Source organism: Malaya genurostris, chromosome 2, assembly GCF_030247185.1.
Source record: "Malaya genurostris strain Urasoe2022 chromosome 2, Malgen_1.1, whole genome shotgun sequence".
NCBI classification, from domain to species: Eukaryota; Metazoa; Arthropoda; class Insecta; order Diptera; family Culicidae; genus Malaya; species Malaya genurostris.
Genome location: NC_080571.1, coordinates 306,270,469 through 306,290,293, shown reverse-complemented (window position 1 = coordinate 306,290,293; position 19,825 = coordinate 306,270,469). Strand labels below are relative to the sequence as shown.

The 19,825-nt window shown below is 39.0% G+C and overlaps 2 protein-coding genes across 7 annotated transcripts in view; one reads left to right on the top strand and one right to left on the bottom strand.

The window, feature by feature from the left end:
• Nucleotides 1-520: 520 nt before the first annotated feature.
• LOC131430997 (argininosuccinate lyase) lies at nucleotides 521-2,274 on the top strand. Its single transcript, XM_058596341.1, has 2 exons — nucleotides 521-1,736; nucleotides 1,811-2,274. Exons 1-2 carry the CDS (start codon nucleotides 591-593, stop codon nucleotides 2,081-2,083), a joined length of 1,419 nt encoding a protein of 472 aa, XP_058452324.1. The 5' UTR covers nucleotides 521-590; the 3' UTR covers nucleotides 2,084-2,274.
• The window catches only part of LOC131430992 (serine-rich adhesin for platelets), a 371,249-nt gene continuing 353,521 nt past the window's right edge, over nucleotides 2,098-19,825 (bottom strand). For all 6 annotated transcript variants that reach the window (XR_009229618.1, XR_009229616.1, XR_009229615.1 and 3 more), the window contains one exon: nucleotides 2,098-2,951. Coding sequence is in view for 1 of the 6 variants with exons in the window: in XM_058596336.1 (XP_058452319.1) it covers nucleotides 2,927-2,951 (25 nt within the window). In the remaining 5 variants the exon portion in view is untranslated. The remainder of the gene's footprint in view (nucleotides 2,952-19,825) is intronic.

Sequence of the window (19,825 nt, the reverse complement as noted above, 5' to 3'; positions counted from 1 at the left end):
TGATTGATGTGAAATACAGTTTTCATTGAACAAGGCTGTATATTTACAAATCGCTTAATTTTGTAGTGTAACTTTCCATTCAATTACCTGCTCCAAATATGTGCATGAAAATAAATGTAAATTCACAAAATATTTTTTTCTGTGCTGTTTCAGGCTGTAGATTATACTAGTTTATGGATAAACCTTTTTCTTTTTCAAGAATCAAAGAAAATTATTTGGAAGAATACCACATAAACTGGTTTGTTGAAATTTTTTGAGACATCCTGTAGTAAATCAAACAATCTAGGGGAACTTTGCGTTAATGATACGGCTTCACCTGACGAAATGTAAACTTTACGTACATTTCACTGATAAGAGAACTGATCTCCCGGACCGCTGCCCATGTTTCGGTAGTACTTTTTCTCCGCGTCAGCATTCTCTAGAGAGTGAACGTTAGCTGCATACAATACATATTTGCGGCGCAGTTGTTAGCGCTTATGATAACCTTAATTCCCCGTTGATTATTTAAATAACGTTCCGATCGGCTAATTAGGTTCCATTCCGGTAGCGACCATCCGACGAGCAAGTTGAAGCAAGTTAAAGATTCAGTGATGAGCAGGATGTGTTCGCGTACTGAAGAATCGACACCGTTCAAGCTGTGGGGTGGCCGGTATTCCAAAGCGACGGATCATGTTCTGTCGCGGGTGAATAACTCACTGTCGGTTGATAAGCGATTGTTCTCGGAGGACCTGGACGGGAGCATTGCCTATGCGAAAAGTTTAACCGATGCCAATCTGCTGACACAAAGTGAGTTTAAGGTGATCCGTTACGGGTTGGAAACCGTTCGCGACGAATGGACAAAGGGGACAATTAAGCTGATGCCCAGAGACGAAGATGTCCACACCGTAAACGAACGGCGGTTGATCGAAATCGTGGGACCTCATATCGGCGGGAAGTTGCATACCGGACGCAGCCGCAACGAACAGGTAGTGGTCGATATGAAACTGTGGATGAGAAACGCAGTTCAGGATATCCTGAAGCAGCTGCGTTGTCTGATCGACGGAATCAACGCGATGGCGGAGCGGCACATCAATGTTCTGATGCCGGGTTACACGCATATGCAAAAGGCTCAACCGGTTCGGTTCAGCCACTGGCTGTTAAGCTATGCATTCTACTTCAAAGAGGACTATCAGAGAATTTTTGAGTTTACGAAACGAATGAATGTACTTCCTTTGGGTACGGGCGCCCTGGCGGGAAACCCATTCAACATAAATCGCCATCAACTGGCCGATGATCTAGGATTCAAAGGAGTTACCTCCAATAGCATGTACACGGTGAGTGATCGTGACTTTGTCGTTGAGTTCAACTTCCTCTGCACCTTGATAGGAGTGCATATGAGCCGATTGGCGGAAGATTTGATCCTGTACTCTACGAAGGAGTACAATTTTCTGGAGCTGTCCGAAGAATATACTACCGGTAGTAGCCTAATGCCACAGAAACGTAACCCCGACAGTTTGGAGCTGATTCGTGGTATATCGGGATCGGTTTTCGGACAGCACTGCGGCCTGTTGATGACATTGAAAGGGCTCCCATCGACGTACAACAAAGATCTACAGTGCGATAAGAGCGGTATGTTTGCGGTGTACGACCAGAGTTTACTTTCGCTGACGCTGATGACTGGGGTGATAACGACGATGCGAATCGACGAAGAACGCTGTCTCAGTGCGCTCAGCTACGATATGCTGGCAACCGATGTGGTAAGTTCAAACCGAAACGGCAAAGTAACCATTGCCAAATGGTCGTCAGTTTACGGGTTTTCGTTCGTTTTCAGGCCTACTACCTAGTGCGCAAAGGAATTCCCTTCCGGGAAGCACATCACATTTCCGGCGAAGTAGTGGCATATTCCGAGGGGGTGAAGATTCCGATCAACAAACTGACGCTGGAAGATCTTCGGGAGGTGAGTCCCATTTTCGATGAAACCGTCAGTGAACTGTGGAATTACGAGAATAGCGTTGAGCAGTACACGGTTGTCGGCGGTACATCCAAGATCTCTGTGCAAGAGCAAATCAAACTGCTGAAGGAGTTTCTCTCGAGCTGCGAATGAATTGTGTTGCTTAGTTTTGTAAATTATGTTTTTTTATTGTTTCTAAATATTGTATAAATATCGTTCGCGGGCGCATTGTAAAACATTGTAAGTTGTGAAATTGTTCATGAAAAGAAAAATAAACTCAAATATCTGTGCAATATTTCCCTGTTGTGACAAATAAAGACACACGTTTACAATCCTACAATAAACGCTTTTTTCAATGAATGTTTCCATAATCGATTACTGAGCTTTGTTAGTAACTCGTTAGTGCAAAAAATGAAAAAAAAACAATTGAGACTGTGCGAAAGCGAAATAATAATTATATGACCAGTCGAATTCCTTTCGCGTCAATTTCGTTTGTAGAAAGGCTTATCGGCTATTCAATCGTCGTAGTTCGGGCATTTAGTGGCTGTAGCTCTCTACCTTGTGAAAGACATTAGAATCAAACCGTACTAGGAACACAGTCAATGTTTCTATATAAGAAGCTTCTATTCCAAAAACAAAACAAAACCATAATTAATCAGCTTTGCGTTCTGCGGGGCGGCTTATAAATCTAATAAACGGATCGGAAAAGGTCGATCGCTCTAGTGTCAGCTTGTCGAAATATCTCGTGGCGTTTTTTTTTCTCTCTCTCAAGTGATAGCACCTATCACATTTGTTTTGCATTGCATTTTCGGCTTTCGGCTTTGTGTTTTCGTTAATTACATCGAATTGGTTCGAGATCTGTGTTAGTTTCATATACATGCTGGCGTTTCGGTGTTACGTGAATGTTCTTCTAGACGTTCGCGTTGACAGCTTACAGATGCGATGACGCAAGTCTGTGGCATTTCACCACCACTTTGTCTGACAGGAGGCCTGGGCTCACCGGTGATGCTTTTTGGATGATCTGAAATATTTGAAATTCGACTTTTAAAAGATCATAGCAAGAAATCGATTACAATAATACACAGTTATACAGATGTAATCTATTCAGCAACAGAAGTGTTACAATGTTATCTCCCGGAGTTTTTAAAATATTTACTTTCTGGATTAGTTGACGCAACTGGAGGTTCGTCTTAGTTTGATTCATTGGTATTCTGATTGAGATTAGTTTGTTTAGAATGATTATGTTTAATTTTCCCCCAAGTAAGCTTGAAAGCAGTTTGAACCGGTTTTGAAATGTACGCAAGCGATTCAATTGTAAGTTAATGTTAGGGTTAAATAGTTTTGAAACATCACACTATCAACATGCTGATGCCGAGACATAGACTTAGTAATTGTTAGCTCGTTCAGTCGGGAATTATTACTAAGTTTCTATTGCTTCTGATATTAGATTACATATTTTTACAGGTCTTGTTAGAATTTTGTTTCTCAGCTCAATGTTCAAATCTACTTGAACAATAGGCATAACCAAAATAAAAGACATACAGGGCGAACACAATCTTATGGCAACACTTGCTACTGGTTGCTACTGGGCGCTGGTCTTACAAGCAGAGATGCCAGATATTTTCATAGAAAATCTGTATTACTCTGTATAAAAAATCTGTATTTATCTGTATGAACTAATAAAATAAATTTCAACAATAAAATGATGTTAAAAGATGTTATTTCAACACATTATGGCTGTAGAATGGTAGATTGAATGAGCAATAATTCTTTTTTCATCTGTCTGTTGGAACAGAAGGGTTAAATTCCACATAAGGGATATAATGCCAAAACTTTGCTTCTCGTCACTGCAATCAAATACTAATGGATTGCTCATACGAAAAAGCTTTTTTTTTGTTTCTTGGGAAATCCGTATTAAAAAAATTAGAAAATCTGTATCAAATCTGTATTCTGTATGCGTATGTAAAAATCTGTATAATACAGATAAATCTGTATAAATGACATCTCTGCTTACAATGCCCATTTCGAATATATTCGTTCTACTGTCCACCAAATTGAATAAATCCTCTGGAAATCGTTTTATCATTTTTGCAGTAAACTTGAGATTCAAATAGAAAATAGGGTAAGGGCTCCCTATTTCATATCATTTGAAAGGACGTTACGTTAAAAACCTGATTTAGCCACTAAAGACTGTCCCAGAAAGTATGGACGCAACCAAAAACCGCTGCCATTTCGCAATGGTTCAGAATCTGGCAATTTTTAGGGCTGCGTTCTGTTGTTTACACTCTTCTCTAACCACTTGTGCAGTTGTTTATTCGTTTTCATTAGTTTGTTTCGAAATGCGTGGACTTTCAGCAGAACAACGTCGAAAAATTGTGTACAAATGGTGCACAGAACGCGGACTGTTAATGAGAAAGATAGCAAAAATGGAAGGAGTAAGTGAAAAAGCTGTGCGAAATGCAATCAGGAAGTTCGGTGAGGATAACACCTTTGAGGACAAACCGAAAACGGATCGAAAAAATGGTCCTGCTAACCCCCAGTTGAATACACGTATACTGAAGGCGTTCGAGCAAAAGAGCAATGTGGCCAAAAAAGTGGGCACTTCGAAATCAAATGTTCTTCGTGTTAGAGAACGTTTGAATCTTCGAACCTATGAGAAGCAGAAACAACCAAAACGTAGTCCGAAACAAGAAGCATCGATCAGGCCGAGGGTTCAAAAGCTGTACAATACGATTCTTGCTGGAAATTTGAACAGCATAATCATGGACGACGAAACCTACGTGAAATTTTATTACGAATCCTTGCCGGGACCACAATATTATACGGTGCGGGAAGGGCAAGTGTTGAACCAGTCGGAGACATCGATTGAAGTCGAAAAATTTGGTAAAAAAGCTATGGTCTGGCAAGCAATTTGTAGCTACGGTAATATTTCGAAACCTTTCATCACCATTGCTTCAATGAACAGCGAAATATACATCAAGGAATGTTTACAAAAACTACTTCTACCCATGATTCGAAGTCACAAGGACCCTGTTGTTTTCTGGCTAGATATTGCTTCTTGCCACTACTCGAAATCGACTGAATCCATCAATTCGACCAATTGAGGAATTTTGGGCATTAACGAAGGCACATCTTAGGAAACATGTCTCGGCAGCAGAAACCATTCAACAGTTCGAAAAAGATTGAAAAAAAAATGTCAAAACTTGTCGCCAAGAAGTCTGTACGGAATTTAACGTTCGCAATTAGGTGCGCCAGCTAGTTTACAATGACTAAGTCGCAAATGTTGAGAATAATATTCTGTTGTTGTAGTCTAATATTATCAGTATATCGTAAAATTTGAATATCTAACACTTGTGAATTATTTACAGCGAAATCAAAGTGCGTCCATACTTTCTGGGACAGTCTTTAAAATCACTACGATTTTTCCATATTTTTACTTAATTCGCCTTGCTCCACATTCCTTGGAAATTGAAATAATATTCGAAAAATCAGACCATTGCGACGTTTAAAACTTTTTGGATCGTTTTCGTTACCTTTCGTTTTATGTTTCAAATTTTACTGTGCAGTTAAGGAGCAAGACTCTTTGCAAGTGTATGAGTAATGCAAACAATGTGTGCGTAAAAAAAAAATTCCGGCGCTTCTTTTCCTGATTTTACTCAATAAATCTTGAAATAAATGGTTGAAAAATAAACCAATCAATTCATTCTGCTTAAAATTGCAATTCAAGAATAGCGAAAATCTTCGTCTAAAACTCATCCGTTTTCTGCTCGAGAAAAATTACTTCAGTTTCAGCTTACTGCCACTAACACATTTGATTAGCAACAAACACATTCCTATATGGATTTCCTCTTATTGCGATATAAAGATTTACGTACCTTCTATAAGTAAACCCGAAAAAAGGAACGAATTTATCCGGCTGCTCGGCCATCCATGGAAGTTGACCATCAATGTTAACTTCCCTCTCTGAGCAGCCTAGATAGCCGTGTAGTGTCGGTAGCGGTTTCCCAACTGGCTAAGAATAACGCTACGGTCCACCTGTACCGGTGGTATAAGTCCTCCAAACAGGTAAGCCGTGTGGCATCCGGCGGTATTATTTTTTACCAAGAATTGATCCACTGGTTTCCTGTTCCATGTCGTAAAAGGCCACAAAAATAGGAACTCCTAAGTCAAGGTGTATTTCCGTGCCGATGGCTGAATGGCTGCAGGAGGTTAAACATTGCAGTCGTAAACGGAATATCTTGGGTTTTTCCTCAAGGTGGTGTACTATCCCCACTTTTATGGAGCCTAGTCGCTGATGGTTTGTTAAGGAAACTTAATAACCTTGGATTTCCGACTTATGGTTTTGCCGACGATTATCATATATTGATGACCGGTATAAGCATTAACACTCTCTTGATTTGATGCGGCAGGCCCTGCGATCTGTTGAACAATGGTGTTGTCAGGTTGGATTATCTGTAAGTCCGGGCAAAACATCAATGGTGCTTTTCACTCATCGTAGGATAATTACAGGAGCTCGTCCGTTGCAGTTCTTTGGTTCAGAGGTCACTGTGGTCGATCAAGTTAAATACGTCGGGGTTATTCTTCACTCAAAACTGAATTGGTCTGCTCACATTGACTTCAGGATTGAAAGAGCTTGCATGGCTTTCGGCCAATGCAGACGAGCTTTTGGAAAATCATGGGGACTCAAACCCAGATATATTCATTGGATCTACACAACTATTGTTAGACCAATTTTAGCATATGGATGTCTTGTATGGTGGCAGAAAGGAGAAGTCGCGACAGTTCAGTCAAAGCTAAATCATCTCCAAAGGATGGTCCTAATGGCGATGACAGGAGCATTCAAGACAACTCCTACTGCTGCTCTAGAGGCGCTACTGTGTATTTAACCACTACATGTGTTCCTAAAACAAGAAGCATTATCTTGTGCATACCGTCTTAGGGTTACAGGGCTTTGGGACAGTAACCCATTAGATTATGCTACCAGCCACACTCGCTTGTGGTCTCAAATGGTTACGTGGGATGAGTATTTACTCGCTCCTAGTGACCTAACTCTCACATGCAGTTTTCCTTTTAAAACATTCAATGTGAGCTATCCTCTTCGTTAGGAATGGTTGTCTGGTTGTCTGGAACGACAACTTGATGAACACATAGTTTGTTTTACGGACGGTTCTCTGTTGAATGGTCGTGCTGATGCTGGTGTCTACTGTCGTGAAATGAGGCTGGAGCAGTCTCATTCACTTGGTAGATACTGTACTGTGTTCCAAGCAGAAATCTACGCAATTCTGTGTGGAGTACAATCGGCACTTCAGCAGAGGATCTGTGGTAAACGTATTTATTTTTGTTCCGACAGTCAGGCAGCCTTAAAAGCACTCAGTTCGAATGACTCACGGTCGAATCTAGTGATCGCATGTCGAACTCAAATTGAAGACCTCAGCATTTCAAATGCTGTTTACTTCTTATGGGTACCCGGCCATTCTGGTATTACTGGAAATGAATGGGCTGATGAGTTGGCTAGAGCTGGTGCAACGAATGATTTCGTTGGTCCTGAACCAGCTTTACCACTTTCAACTAGTTGGAAGCTGGGCTGCATCCAAACATGCCAGCTACTGGCGCAGCTTGCAAACTTGCGCTCAGACAAAAGCATTTCTACCAGATTTAAATCTGAAAATGTCAAAGTGTCTACTGCATTTCTCCAAGTATCATTGAAGTATTCTGGCCAGAGCTCTGACTGGACATTGCAAACTCAATTATCACATGGCTACTATTCAACGTGCTGAGTATTATTCGTGTGATTTGTGTAAATGCGATTATGGTACTTCATATCATCTGATATGTAACTGTCCCGCATTGACGCAGCTACGTATCCGGGTTTTTGGTTCTCCATACATGGTTGAGTCTGTGTATGCGGAGCTAAAATTGAAGGATATTCTCTCGTTTCTCACCCAATGTGGTAAGGAGCTATAGTCAGAAGGGTTCATCGTTCTTCCTGGAGTGAATGAATCTCTTCTGTATTCACCTTAAATAGGGTTTAGCAGATTGTTTGGCATCCTTTGGGGGTACCGAATTTACTTCTGCTCGTACATACTGCGAGTCGTTCTGCATTCTTCCGGGAGTGCAGAATGGTGTCGCTTTTGTAAGATCTCTAAATCCTCTCGGGGGTTGGAGGTTTTATGAACAGCAGACTGTTCGGGACCTCGTAGAGGTTCAGAATTTCCTTCTGCTTCCACTAAATGTGATCCTCAGTAGATTGTTCAGCATCCCTTAGGGGTGCAGAATTTACTTCTGCTTTTATGTGTTTTTGTGTCGTCAATTTTTCCCATCCTCCTAGTCCAACCCTTACCATCTCCTTTCAATCCTTCCCTCTTATATATCGGGAAAATGATGCTAAAAACATATTGATGGCAAGGCACAAATCTCCAAATATCAAGGGGAACGTGCCATTTGAGCCAATTTGTTCTGATTCCTGAAGTAAACCCGAAAAAAGGAACCTTTAATTTAACACGTGAAAGGCAATGGATATGGAATGTTGTCGCGAAACTATTTATTTTTCCGTAAAACTGCTTTTGTAACAGAAAATATTTAAAAATATTTATGAAAGACATACAGGGCAAACATGATTGAAAAGTCATGAAACCAATAAATTTATATTCTCATTAAAACATGACGAGTATTCATGATTCTATAAACAAAATAATCATGAGCAAGAACCTTTTTTTCTCCTGAAAATTCATGAGAACGAATTGGATTGCTGTCCAATTCCCAGAGAAGAATGTTCTTGAGGACGGCCTTACAGGAACAAGAAGGAACAAGCACAGCGAACACGGTGGATCAACCAACTAGAGGGTGAGTGGTGTAGCAATGTTCCAGTTACAGTAGTTTATCGAGCAATTTCGTAACAGTTTTTTCGAGCTGTTATTTTCGAGTAATTTATTTTGAGTTTTTTTAGTCTTTTTTCGGGCATTTATTCCGGAGGGGCTGGCGTCCACTAGGAGATTGATTGTACCTATTAACTCTCTCCGGACAGTACCAGCCTAGATGCCGTGTGGAATCCGGTGGAAAAAAATGAACCAAGAATAGATCCACCGGGTTCCTGCTTCCATGTCGTAAAAGGCGACAATTGCAGAAGTTTCTTTTTCCTTTCAGTTATCAGATATTTTCAATGTTTCACTTCTGATTACTCTATTTTACTAAATTATCTTTTCATTCAACCTATCAATTTCCGTCTAGCTTCGAAGAAAAGTTTTATTTGGAATGTTTTCTTCTTCCATGTTATTGATTGTCTTTCAGGATTATAAATTGAATGATAAAAATCAACTTTTGCCAACTCCGTTGATATTACAAAGTTAATAACATAGATAACATATATTGGTATATTGAATACGTAGTGGGAAATACTTGATATTAATATTTCAAACAATAAATTGGTATTTTTCTCGGTAGCCGGCTGCCCAGATCAACCAATATAACCAATTAATGGTTTTGATAAATAATTAAAATAATAAAGCGGAAATAATAAAGAATCAAGACGCGCGTGAATTCTGTTGACCTTTATTTGGTGATTTAAAATTATTTTATAACAACTGTTTAGAATATGTCAATGCAATGAATCAACTATTTTATCTAAATCCTATTCACTCGTTTATTTTGTATCACGTAATTTCATTTATAAAGAGCTGTGAAATTTCGAAAACGAGCTGTGAATCAAGACTTGCCGGGACTTCAATATAGGATGTTGTTGAAACGTTAACTCGGGAGGTCAGTGAGTTTAGTGGTGCATCCGAGCATCTTGAAACCGGAACATACTGAGTCGCGCGCAAATAATGCCAATACTGAAATTTTTACTAACAAATATCCTTCTCCCGTGACACTTGTGGAGTGCGCAGTAGTATATACGGCCTCTAGTAACAACAAGTGTTGGACTAACATCCCTTCCCATTCCTTAGACGATCTACGTTCGGGCCTGGCCGGCGCCGGTACTGATCAATGAATTCTGGGATTACCAGAAGATGTACATTGAAGGATGATTTACCAGTCTCAGGTCGGATCATCTAGAAATTCCCTGTACAATTTCAGCTAATCCCGATCAGTAACCAGGGGTGGTCGCTCTAACTCAAGCTCAAGCTCTTTTTTCGGGCATTTATCCCGGGTAGTTATCGAAAAAAAATTTATAGAAATTTGAAAAAATTTTTATAGAAATTTGAAAAAAATTTAATAGAAATTTTAAACCGTTTATTCAAGCAGTTATCCCTGACAGTTTTTCGAGTAGTTTTTCCACGGAGTTATTCCGAGTAGTATTATTAAGTAGTTTTTACAAGCTGGTAATATTTCGAGTTATTTTTTCGAGTAGTTTGTTTTCTAAATTTTCCATAGCTATAGCATACCAGCAGTTTTCTCGAGTCGATTTAATGAAACAAATTTCCTCTTGCAGTTTTCTTTGAGCAGCTTTTTTCGAGCAGTTCTTTGAACCGCGAATTCAAGGTGTTTCGATCAGATTTCTTTGAGTAGTTTTTTCCAGAACACTTTCGAGAAATTTTTTGGAGCAGTGTTTTATCAAGTAGATTTGTTTTGAATAATTTTTCGAGGTGTCTTCGAGCAGCCATTTTGATCAGTTTTTCAATCAATTTTAGGATCGTTTGTTCTAGCGGTTTTTCTAGTCTTTTATGACGGTTGCTTCGAGAAATTTTTCAAAGAAGTTTTTTGAGTTGCTTTTTTCGAAGAGTTAACTAGAAAAATTTTCACAGTTTTTCGTGAACTTTTATCGAATAGATTTTGTATTCGAGTAGTTATTCCGAGTAAATTTTATAATCAGTTTAGTTTAGTACTTTCTATTGACTACTTTTTTTCGAACAGTTTTTCGGAACTGTTATCGAACAGTTTTTCGGAATAGTTATTCCGAATAGTATTGTTGAGTAGTTTTTACAAGCAATTTATTTTTCGTATTATTTTTTCAAGTAGTTTTGTTCGAAATTTTTATTGAAAGCAGTTTTCTTCAAGCATTTTTACATACGGCAAGAGATAACCTTTCTCTATTGGTTTCTGTGACAGTTCTTGATTTTGATTCTTGACAGTAGGTGGTTAGCCTAAGGTCCCCTATCCTTGGGATGGGGCTGCCATCTTAGATATAGCTTCCGAGGAATGGCATTTCTTATTCAGCAGCTGGGTACCAGGCAGACGCTGTTTGAGCCGTCCCTAACATGGGAAACAGACGCTCGCATTGCTAACAATCGCCCAGGATGGAAATCTTTCTCGTTGGCCCTTTGCACCACTGCCGGTGCACAGGACACATAAGTAAGTAAGTAAGTAAGAAACAACGTGAATCTAACCTGCTCGGTAAAGTAAGTAATTCATCAACTGATCTAGAATTGTTTTCATAAAAGATCATAATCGACTTGAGCACGGCTATACTTGTTATTTGCTAAAAGCCAAAGTAATGTTTAGTATTTTTTCGTTGTTGTTGTTATCTAGGATAATCATGAAAAAAATTTAAAAAACTTTCTACTGCGACAAGTTTTAAATTCAAAACGCATTTCTTGTACTTTTATAGACTGTTATTCAGATTAATTGACTTTAAAATCGGTCTTTAAAAGTAATATGTTCGAATAGACATTGCATCTATAACAATAATCATCGTATAAGATGTGAAAAAATACAAAAAGTGTTGCAATCATGCGAAAAAATGCACTATTTTCAATACAATAATTGAAACTGTTTCATATTTTAAGACATAAGGGTTGAGACAGGGAACTATCAGAAATAATAACAGAAATAAGGAAAAAAAAATGATTACCTTCCTTTCCAATATTTTTGGAACTTGCCGTCCCTGAATTCAACGGGCAATAATGGGCCGGACTTCAAGTCTTCAAGGTAACCACGGAGTCTAACCGAACAAATGTATTGAATACGATGGCCAAATCCCGAGCAAGAAAGCTGTACTGCGAACGATTGGTGCAGTCTAAATGCATTGTAATGGATGACGACACGTATATTATAGTGAGTGTTCCTGAAAAGTTGACGAATAATTTTGCAAGAAGTATTTGGTGTGGTAAGTGATCTGGAGATGCGGTAAATGCAGCAAGCCGTATCTAACGACAGGCACCATCAACAGCCAAATATATGAAGAAAAATGCCTCCAGAAGCGCCGGATGCTCTTCCTTCGATTCCTCAAAGGTGAAGCTTTATTTTAGTGGGATCTGGCATCGTGCCGTTACGCGAAATCGGCGATGGAGTGCTACGAAGCCAACGTTGTTGGTTTTGTACCAAAGACCAGAACTTCGCTATATGGAAACAATTTTGACGATTATAAATGGAAACTTCATGATAAAACTTCGGAAAACAGGGAAGGTCTTCGAAACTGACAAGGATTTGACGAAAGAAGGAATGAAAGTATGCAAGTGAGAAGAAGCAATTGTTGCTCTGAAAAGACTGGAAAAGAGACTAGGGATTCTTAGGCAATGAATAGATAGTTAAATAATTTAGACATTGAAGTCGGCTAAAAATGTCGCGTGATATTAAAAGAATATTTCGTCATTTCATCAAAACTCAAATTTGCTATAGTTTTGATAAAAAGGGTTCTCTACTGTCCGATGTTAAATGAATCCAGCTCTATAGGTCATATAGTGACAAAGCAAAAAAAAAAAAAAGAACGGCTCCTGCAAAATGGATTTGATGCTACTGTGTATCAGCTGTTGGTGAATCCAATTTATTTATGGTTCGGTATCTCGATTATGACAAAAAAATCATCTTCTCGGATGAGGCACATTTTCCTTTCGGCGGGTATGTTAATAAGCAAAATTGTCGCATCTGGGGGACGGAAAACCCGCACGTTATCATGGAGAAGCCGATGCATTCTCAGAGAGTGACAGTTTGGTGCGGATTTTGGTCTGGCGGCATCATTGGACCATTTTTCTTCGAAAATGAGGCAGGAGCCGCCGCCACGGTCAATGGCGAGCGCTACCGCGCCATGATTAGCGATCGATTTTTCCCGTTACTTGAAGAGGAAGACTTGGACACCATTTGGTTCCAACAAGACGGCGCTCCGTGCCACACAGCCAACGCTACGATCGATCTTCTGCGCACAGTCTTCGAAGATCGATTTATCAGTCGATGTCGTTTGGCTGCCTTGGAGCTGTGATTTGACGCCGTTAGACTATTATCTTTGGGGGCCTGTCAAAGATAAGTGTTATGTGGACAAGCCAGAGACAATTCAAGCCTTGGAGGACAACATTCGTGCAGCCATAGCTGAAATAAAGCTGCATATAATCGAAAATGTACTAAAAAACTGGACCGACCGTATTGCGTACTGCAAGGCCAGCCGAGGCAGCCATTTGAATGAAATTATATTCCACAATTAACCGGACGGATTGTACTTTAATATGAAAAAATAAATTTTGAAATCGGATGAACCGTTTGTGTTTTATTGCATGTTTAAAAAAAGAAGTTACATGGCGGACCCTGTATATTCTTATACAAGGACCAAGGGAAAGTATAATTGGGCTACGCAGATTCGATTAATCAAACATGAAAGCAATGTTTGAACTCATAGAAAAGGTTATAAAATTTAAAAAAATCCACAATTACAACTTCCTTTTTTGAAAAGCCTGTCAATATGGGTATTTTTGGTATTTTTTCTTGAATCTAATCACCGAATCCGTTCCAAAAATACCAATATTATAATGATTTTCAAGAAATATTAAAAAATCGAAGGTCGCAATCTTGTATGTTGGAACAATTTCAAGTATCGTTTTTCAGTACCGCCTCTTTTCATTCGTTCCCAAAGTATCAATATGATTAGGCTTTACAATGTTAATTGCACAATACTTTTTTTTCAAGAAACAAATTCTAAATAATGTAATCTTTTTATGGAATAAATTTCAAATAACGTAAACTTGTTTTACAAACTTTTTCGACTTATGAACCCCCGCTTTAATTCGTTAACGGAGATTTGGGTGTATAATCTGTTTCTCTATAAGAGTTAGAATTTACGTGTGCTTAACATAGTAAACTATTACAAGAAACATTTCATTAAGTATATTGTTTCACATTAATGAGAATTCAATTCTTCTGATTGACCTGTTTGAACTTCTACTTGAGCGTTCTATTACTCATCAGCACTGTCGGTGCACGTGCTGCCATCAGAATCAGAACAAATTGGCTCAAATGCTGCCATCATACTTTGACAGCTGATTGTGTCAGAACTAGGGTAACTGGGGCTTTTGCGACAAAGTATGTAGTGTAGGGCTGATAATCAGTAACATCTTGGTGCTTATCGCAAGCTGCAACCGCAAGCTGCACCGGATTCCAAAACGGGTCAATTCAAAGTTCATCCATTGATTTCTCTCTAGCAACGAACTGCAACGGTCGGTCCTGGGTGGTGCATTAGAAGCTTATCATCATGACGCTGTGCATGTAGGTTTAGTGCAACTTTTGCGTTTTACACAACTGGCGATCGTTGCCGGTAAATTGAGCGTAACGTTAGTTGCTCATCTGTTTTATAATTTTTATATACTAGAAGAGTTTCTCGTAAAGGTCAATGAAACACATCATCTGGACTGATTTTCTGTGCCGTTAGATTAATCCACTTGAAAGATTGTTTGGCCAATAACTAGCATAACCTATAAATTGAAACAGTTGTGAACCAAATTTAGAGAAACTTTTACATTTTATGTATTATCGCTATATATGACAAGTTGTCATTTCAAACACACTGCCCGGTATTTCCGGAGCCAGAAGCCAGATTTGAATAAAATTCTACATCAACTTATGACAACATAGTACTTCTCCTAGTAATCTGAATTTACGAAGATCGGTCTGGCCGTTTCTGAGAAATTAGAGTGATTTCAGCACATTCCCGGTACTTCCGGAATCAGTAACGATGATCCAGTATACCGAAAATCAAAGTATTTGATCATCAACTAACCATTCCTGCCTAATTGAAGAATTGTACGGCCATTGGAATGTATTTGGCTTGATTTTTCCGTGTCCTTTTTGAAGATACGCTCCTGAAAATGAAATTTTTTAATACTTATCAGCCTGTAACTCCGGAACCGGAAGTCGGATCCAGATGAACTTCAACAGAAATTTTTAACTATAAGGGCTTTAATTTGAATCGACGTTGAAGAAAATCGGTTGAGCAATCATTAATGTCGTTTTCGCTTGAGAAAACTGAAACTGACCCAGGGTAGTTTCATCAAACAAACACTTTTCACGAAACTGTGTTGATTTCGCACTTAGCAACGGGAGTTTGAACAAACCTGGTATAAAAACCAGTTTCGAAACTGACTCGATTTTCAAGAATCGAGTGAAATGAAATGAAAAATGAAATTAGTTGGGGTAAAGAAGGTTTAACGGATTAGTACTGTCATTCCAATTGTGTATACTTAAATCGCTGAAGTTTTCTAAGTAATATCACAGAAAACAGATAAACAGGGTCGTATGTGAACTTTGTGTAAAATTTGCTTATTCAGCGTGTCGAATACTTGCAGATGTAGGAAACGCGTGTAGCAGTTATTACAGATGTCATCTTGATCAACACTATTTTGGGTACTACATTTACTGCACACTAAATTTTTGTTTAGCTGTTTGAGATGCACTTTTATTTCATTTCATGATTTCAGTTAATTTTTCTATCCGGTGTAGGAATGAATTGGATTTTTTTTGCAGAGTTTCGTGATATAAAGCTTGCCTTATTTAGAATTGGAACAAACTTATGCTCATATTGTGCCGCTCCTGGTGGACGGATTTGGAAGTTCTTGGCGCCCACGTGTCGGGAATTTTGTCAGCTTCACGTATGATTTTTGAGATTCCGACTGTACTTTGTAAACAATCAACATGGAAGCCGAAAGAAGGGAAAATATTGTGCACAGTTATTTGGTAATCCATTGTGGTCTGCATCTAGGCTAGCTAAACAGCTGAAATTGCCCAGAAATACCGTATGGCGCGTTATCAAACGGTATAAGAAAACATTGACGACGATTCGGAAGCCTCAAGCCAATCGTCGAAGTGGAACTGTCGACCGGAAACTGCGTGGTAAGATTTTGAAGACGAATAACAGGAATCCTAATCTGTCGGACCGTGATTTGGCCAGAAAATTCGGTGCTGCCCATAGTACCGTGAGGAGAACTCGACTCCGGGAGGGAATTAAGTCGTATCGAGCTAGCAAACAGCCAATTCGTACCATAAAACAGAATAGTGTGGTCAAAATTCGTGCTCGGAAACTATATGACCAGGTGCTGACCAAGTTCGACGGGTGTCTTCTGATGGACGATGTAACCTATGTCAAGGCTGACTTCGGGCAAATCCCATGTTAAAAATTTTACTTGGCAACGGCTCGGGGGGATGTTCCAGCCAAATTTAAATTTGTTTTTGCCGACAAATTTACAAGAAAATTTATGATTTGGCAGGGCATTTGCAGCTGTGGCAAAAAAACGAAAGTTTTCGTTAGAAATAAGATATCGGAACTATACCAAAAAGAGTGTCTCCAAAAACGCATTTTGCCGTTCATTCGATCCCACGACCATCCCGTAATGTTTTGGCCAGATTTGGCAAGCTGTCATTACAGCAAAGTCGTTCAAGAATGGTATGCAGAGAAAGGGGTCCAGTTTGTTCCGAAAAACCTTAACCCACCCAACTGCCCCCAGTTCCGCCCTATTGAGAAATACTGGGCAATCACGAAGAGGAGACTCAAGGCAAAGGAAAAGATTGTCAAAGACATCAATCAGATGACGACCTGGTGGAATAAGATAGCTAAAACGATGGACGAAACCGTGACGAATAATTTTCTCCGTATTTTTTCTTAGAAGTTTGAAGAAAATGCTACATTTGTATAAAAAAAGATCTAGAATTTGATAATAAATAACTGAAATACAGGTAATTGTCTTTGTTCCAATTCTATCTGAAGCAAGCTTTATTATACGAGTATCATTACAGTGCCGTGATTCGAAATATTTTTTTTCGATGAAAATGGAAACTTATTTTCCGAAGAAATTTTTCAGAACGCCTAATCGTTCTTTGATATCTTTATCTTACAAATTACAGTTTTTCAGTTACATTAAATTGAAATAAAATGTTGATGCAATGCTACATATCAGTTTTGAGTTGAATTAGCCTGTCCATAGTGCAAAGCAAATGGTTTATCACAGCGAAGAAGCGTATAAGGAGTGTACCGAAAATAAGCTATCCACATACATCTGTGTTGTACGCATGTACTTGTGATGGTTTTGCCTTTCTCATATAGAAAGGTTATGCAATCACTGTGAAAACCGACTTTTGAACCGAGGCCCGGAGGGAGTGTCATATACCATTCGACTCAGTTAATCGAGTACGCAAAATGTCTGTGTGTGTATGTGTGTGTATGTGTGTGTATGTGCGTATGTGCTTATGTGCGTATGTGTGTATGTAATGTTTTTTTGCACTAACTTTTCTCGAAGATGGCTGAACCGATTTTCACAAACTTAGATTCAAATGAAACGTCTTGTGGTCTCATACAAAATTCCTGAATATTATTTGGATCCGACTTCCGGTTCCGGAATTATGGGGTAAAATGTGCAAAAAATTGTGAAAATAAGTGCACTAGCTTTTCTCAGAGATGGCTGAACCGATTTTCACAAACTTAGATTTGAATGAAAGGTCTTGAGGTCCCATAGAAAAATCCTGAATATTATCTAGGTCCGACGTCCGATTCGGGATTTATGGGGTAAAATGTGCAAAAAAAGAAAATGTGTGTTCTAACTTTTCTCATAGATGGCGCGACCGATTTTCACAAACTTAAGTTCAAATGAAAGGTCCTGTGGTCCCATACGTAATTCCTGAATTTCATGCGGATCCGACTTCCGGATCCGGAAATATAGGGTAAAGTGGGTTAAAAATTGTATACCATCACTGAAAATGGGGAAAAAATTTAAAGAAATTTCTAATCGACCTCAAATCTTTTCCAATTGATAGTTGTTATCAGTAGACGGTCAAACAAAGCGATTTCAGTTATTCTTTTAAGAATCGAAGAAAATTATTTTGAGGAATACCACAGTATTATATATGATAGTATGATTGATATGAGAAAGGCATCATTACACCACTAGGTGGATTAAAACAGGTGTTTTATGCTTAGATCACAGCATGCTGTGCGTTTGTCAGCTTTCGTTTGTTTACTTATTTGTGCGGTTGAAACTCTGCGTTTTCAAAATGTCGCGTATTGAAAAGAAAGTGAAAATTAAGATTCTGGACACATGGCTAAGTGAGAAGGGTATTACTATGCGAAAATTGGTGAAGCGGTTTGGAATTCATCATGCCAGTGTTGAAACCATCATTAATAAGTTTGGGGAACACTATTCTTTGGATGAGCTACCAGTAAGAAGCAGAAAACCTGGTTCTTCCAACCCGAAACTGGACCAAAAAGTGGTATCTCTAACCGTGATGAACAAATCAATGTCAATACGTAATTTGGCCAAAAAAGCAGGAACGAGTGATCCAGAGGCGAAATCACGTGAAGACCTACAAGAAACAGAAAATCTCGAAACAAAGTGTAGAACAGAAGAAGCGAGCAGCAACAAGGGCCCGAAAATTGTATTCGCATTGGCATTGTCCGGATGCAAGTGTTTTGATAGGCGATGAGACTTATGTAAAGGAGGACTCAAAAAACCCTTCCAGGTCCACAATACTTCACTGTCGTCGTTGGGAAGGAGTACACATTAGAACTGCACAGAAATCTCGCAAATAGTATACGGTACAAAATTTTAAAAGCAAAAATGTTGCGGCTTCGACAGTTTACAATATCCTAAGATGCCCAACAACTGCTCGTAAGGAAGGTAGTGGAAGACCAGCCAAAATTATGGACGCAAAAGGACTTCGTTCTCTTTCTCGTGCCTTCAACAGCAAGGATTCACTGAGTAAAGGGATGCCGAGAAAAAGTTCAACTGTTCTCACCAGTGCATCTGCAAAACATTGAAAAGACTCGGAATATAGTACCGAAAGAAGACACGAGCCCCGGAACATACTGACGCATAGATTTCAACGCTGAATTCCCAATGCCGCTGGTTGATTAAAAATTTTTCTGGAAAAAGTTTTATTTTGGACGACAAAAGTTACTTCCCTCTTTCAAAGACGCAGATTCCCGCAAACGATCGATACTATTCAACGGATAGTTGTACTGTACATCCGAATATAAAATATTAGTTTAAACATAAGTTTGAACAGAAAGTGATGCTGTATATTGTCATTTCCGAGAAAGGCATTTCTAAGCCATAGTTCAAGCCATCTGGGTTGGCAATCAATCAAGATGTGTACCAGAACGAATGTTTGTTAAAAGTTTTGATCCCGTTTTTTTCAAAAACATCATGCTGATGGACAATACGTGTTTTGGCCGGATAAAGCGTATTCGCATTGCGCCAAAAAACACAATCGTTCCTGAATACCCATCCGATCCCATTTGTACCCAAAAACCAAAACCCGATAAATCTACCTCAGTGTCGCCCAATCGACGATTTCTTCGGGGTTTTGAGCTCCTTGGTGTACAAAAATAACTGGAGAGCCACGAATTGATAACAGTTGATTGGTAGAATCAAGAGATTCATTCGCAAAGTTGACATGAAGGCCGTACAACGCTCCTGTTCCGACATCAAACGGAAGCTTCGCCGAACATCCGATTACGGACCGTTTTGAAATGTTCACTATTTTTTTTTCAACAATGAACAATGTATCTTTAATTTCAATGAATCAGATCTTCTCCAAGTATGTTTGTCTTTTTTTGACAGCTTGAGAAAGAAATTCCACAATTTTAGTTGGCACCCGTTATAAATGCAGAAATCTATCGATCTGAGTGTCTGCAGAAAAGATTGCTGCCTTTATATTAGAAGCATAGTACACCTTCACTGTATTGGCCGGATTTAGCGTCGGCTCACTATA